At 41.0% G+C, this 3444-nt stretch overlaps 1 protein-coding gene across 1 annotated transcript; it reads right to left on the reverse strand.

Moving 5' to 3' along the window:
• Positions 1-622: 622 nt before the first annotated feature.
• On the reverse strand, positions 623-3009 carry cenpl (centromere protein L). Its single transcript, XM_005730942.1, has 5 exons — positions 2926-3009; positions 1870-2041; positions 1518-1772; positions 860-1432; positions 623-777 (listed from the first exon to the last, which is right to left on the reverse strand). Exons 1-5 carry the CDS (start codon positions 2943-2945, stop codon positions 703-705), a joined length of 1095 nt encoding a protein of 364 aa, XP_005730999.1. The 5' UTR covers positions 2946-3009; the 3' UTR covers positions 623-702.
• Between the last annotated feature and the right edge of the window lie 435 nt (positions 3010-3444).

Consider the following 3444-nt stretch of genomic DNA (forward strand, 5'->3'; position numbering starts at 1 on the left):
TTAGTTTCATACATTTGTTTCACTTTAAACTCCTAAAAAACTATCACGGGTGAGCACTGAAGCCCCACCCACCTGGTGTTTAAACTTTCTGTTATAAAGAGCAGCCAAGCAGATTTAAGTTGGATTAAAGGGCAGGACAATGGCGTTGACTCCTTTAGGTCAGGGGCTACATCAAAGCCCCTGACCTAAAGTTACTTTACTAACAATAAAAGCCAAAGCTCTCAGTCACACAGAAATCTAACATCTGCTTAGTTCCGTTGTGACAATTTGCTTCCTTTTTTTTTTTTTTAATATCACTTGTTTGGTTTTTATTTATAACTATAAATGACAAAAATATACAAAGAGGTGAATGAACATGAATAAACATACAATGTATTCACAAGAAGAGCTGAGTGAGCGGACAAGAAACATTCAGATTTTATCCTCAATTTTTCATAATTACAAGCGCAATCCTCCCTGTGCTGAGCTCCTGTAACGTCCCAGATCTGTAGTATGAAAAAGGGGAAAAAAAATTAATTTAAAAAAGCCAGAAGCCACTAGCCTGTGGTGAATTCACGTAAAGAGGCTACACTGTGTTTTTGCTCATAAAAGGAAAAAAAAAGAAAAGAATAAAAAAGCCATATTTGTTATTCCATAACAGGTTTTGCAAACTGATATTGCAGAATTTGCATTTCCTCTTGCTGCAAAGTCATTATTTTGTGCTCAGATGGGCATTTTGAGAAGGGCACACTCTGTCAGCAGTGATAGGGTTGTGAGGACATATCTGCTGTTGGACATCTGAAACAAAAGTAAACCAATATTATTAGCAGGTTCTTCTTTCATTAAAAAAATAAAATAAATAAAGCTCTGAGGGCAGTACCTTGACCCTGCCGCTGAACTTGGCTGATCCCAGTGCAGATGAGACCTGACTCAGGCGTCCTGCTGACAGGTCCAATCTGAAATGCCTGTAGAAGTGGCTCATAAGGCCCTGCATGAACCTCGTCACCTCCTCGATGTCAATGCTTCTCGCCGTCTCCTCCTCCTCCCTGCTCTCCAGTGAAGGGGTCCTCACACTGTTCCACAGCTCCCACGCATCTTGAGGGTTAACTGTGTAGGTGATCTGCAACGGTGGCTCAACCGGAAGAGTCCAAATCATTTTGAGATGCTGGATGCTGGACTCTATGTGGCAGTTAGTCCATAATGCCGCTAGCCACTGCAGGCAGGTCTGGTTGATTTCCAGAGGGCCAAAGCAGCAGTCGAAGGTCTGCTGAAACCAGGATTTGACCAACGAGGTGAGATTCTCAGCCCCACGGCTGCCAAAGAGCGGCAGACAGGTGAAGTCCTTCGGAAGCGAGTGAAGATATTCAGGATTGCCATTGATGCAGGTCAGCCAGCCGCTCCACACCAACTTCTGCGCCTCATCCTTCCCTGCAAACACTGGCTTTGAATGGATCTGTGACGGGAAAGAAGACAGAGTAAAGCCAGCTCATACTGTGCCTGAAAACCTTCTCCCTGCCTCTACAAACTCCTGTGCTTACCTGTACGAGGACCGTCTCAGCATCATCGTCCGTCTCTCCCAGCCCCTGCACCACAGAGAAGGAAACTCTGAAGCTGGTCTGCGCTCCCTCAACCTCCACTGCCAAACCCTGCTGCTTCTCTGCAGTAATAAATGCCGAAAGCTGCCTCGAGTAGCTCCTGAGCTGGGTGTGTCTGAACTGGTAGAGTGGTGTAACGTACGACAGCTGCCACTCTGTCTTCACCAGTAAGGCCAGATCCTCTGGATTCACCTTCTCCTTTACCAGGGAAAGAGCAGAATGCAAAGGATGGCGATTCCATGTTCTGTTCTCCAGATAATTAATATATTTAGAAGAGAAACTTGCATTGACTCACAGTGATATTGTGTGACTTTGTTCTTCTGCTGGTGTTGAGCCTCCGCGCTGTCCATCCTGGGGTGTGGCCGAGCCTTGAAGCAGCGCCTAGGCAGCTGCGGTATGACTGTCTGTAGCTTTTATTTTTGCTCCTCCTCTGAGCCACAATGCTGTCGATGGGAGTCCTCACCACACTGAAAAGAAAAATTTGTCAATCAATACATGAATTTAAAAAAATAAATCAAACATAAAGCAACAATCTCCAGTTAAACTTGTGCTTTGAACTAGGAACACAAGTAAGGCTTTTGCAAAACCTGCACTTCTCATGTGCTTAAATACCCAATTTATTGGACTCATAAAACAAATTACCATTCATTTCATACACAAACACCATGTCTAAATATACTATAGACGCATTATAGCCACTGTGTCAACAACGTATTTATACTCAACAGACTGTACGGATGTGGACTTATTTTAAAGGTCAGATGCTCCCCTGTTTTAAAACAGCAGCAACATGTCAAAAAAGACCGAGGCAGAGCCAGCGGGCTAATGCTAGCATTAAAAAAAAGGCAAACTATCGTCCCGATCCTGTTTGGGCAATCCATTCATGTTTTTAGAAACCATGGAGTGACATTTAAAGTTAAACATTACACAGACTGCGCTTAACTAAACACACAAAAGCTTCAGTGCCCACTCCCTGCCACTTGTTTCATTTTGAAGGATGAAAAAAGGAGCTACGACTGCAAAACGTAAAAATTTGATTTATTCCAGTTCTTTGATGTGTAGGAGAGAAGCCGAACTGAAAAGTAGAGGTGAAAAAATCCGAAAATGACAAGTTTAACGTTGTATCAAGCCCGTGCATTTCATTAAATGCAAAACAACATTAAACCACCTAATTGCTGAATGTTGAATGGTGGTGGGGTCTCCGTTGTACGGACAACGACGGAAAATGCCGTTAAATTAACCAAAATGCGTCGTTGGACACATTGTTGCCATTTTTCCTTGCCGCAAAAGCAAATGCTTTGTAGAAAATAGCATTTGTATAGTGTAATAACGACAAAGGTAAAATTTCTACCTGTTTTGAGGTCGCTCCATGTCTCTGGCTTAGCGACAAAGGCTAAAAGTAAAACCGGAAACAAATTTGAACATCGCGCTTTCACAGGAGCCTGCGCGGTCAGACTCAGCCAATCACATCTACCTAAACAAGAAGTGGGATTTGTAGTTTTTTCCCCCCTTTCACAATTTATCGAAATCTAAAACGTTTTAAATTTTTTTACTTTATTTAATTTACACACACACATATAATTTATATATTTATATATTTTATTATTATTTTAATTGTATATTTTCTATTTTTACATTTAGCCTTTGATGGCTTATTACCGAAATACTTGCTGTGACTGATATTCTGAGGGGGGAAAAAAGCAATTTTTACAGTCTTTGAGGAAAAAGCCAATTTTTTTTATTTGAATATCGATGAGAAAAATATTAGAGATAACATATTTTAAATTCATATAATACATACATATATACATACATAAAACATGAAAAAATATATTCTTTGAGATTAAAAAATTTGCTGCAGTGGAAAAAC

Source organism: Pundamilia nyererei, unplaced genomic scaffold (assembly GCF_000239375.1).
Source record: "Pundamilia nyererei isolate P.nyererei 1_Seehausen unplaced genomic scaffold, PunNye1.0 scaffold00040, whole genome shotgun sequence".
In the NCBI taxonomy this organism is placed as follows: Eukaryota; Metazoa; Chordata; class Actinopteri; order Cichliformes; family Cichlidae; genus Pundamilia; species Pundamilia nyererei.

What these genes read in the sequence shown, in the direction of transcription:
- cenpl (XM_005730942.1), bottom strand. Translation starts at nt 2,945, where the DNA reads ATGGAGCGACCTCAAAACAG. An exon ending in CAAAGTCACACAATATCACT is followed by an intron (nt 1,773 to 1,869) that starts GTGAGTCAATGC and finishes TCCCTGGTAAAG; the next exon opens with GAGAAGGTGAATCCAGAGGA. An exon ending in CTGAGACGGTCCTCGTACAG is followed by an intron (nt 1,433 to 1,517) that starts GTAAGCACAGGA and finishes TTCCCGTCACAG; the next exon opens with ATCCATTCAAAGCCAGTGTT.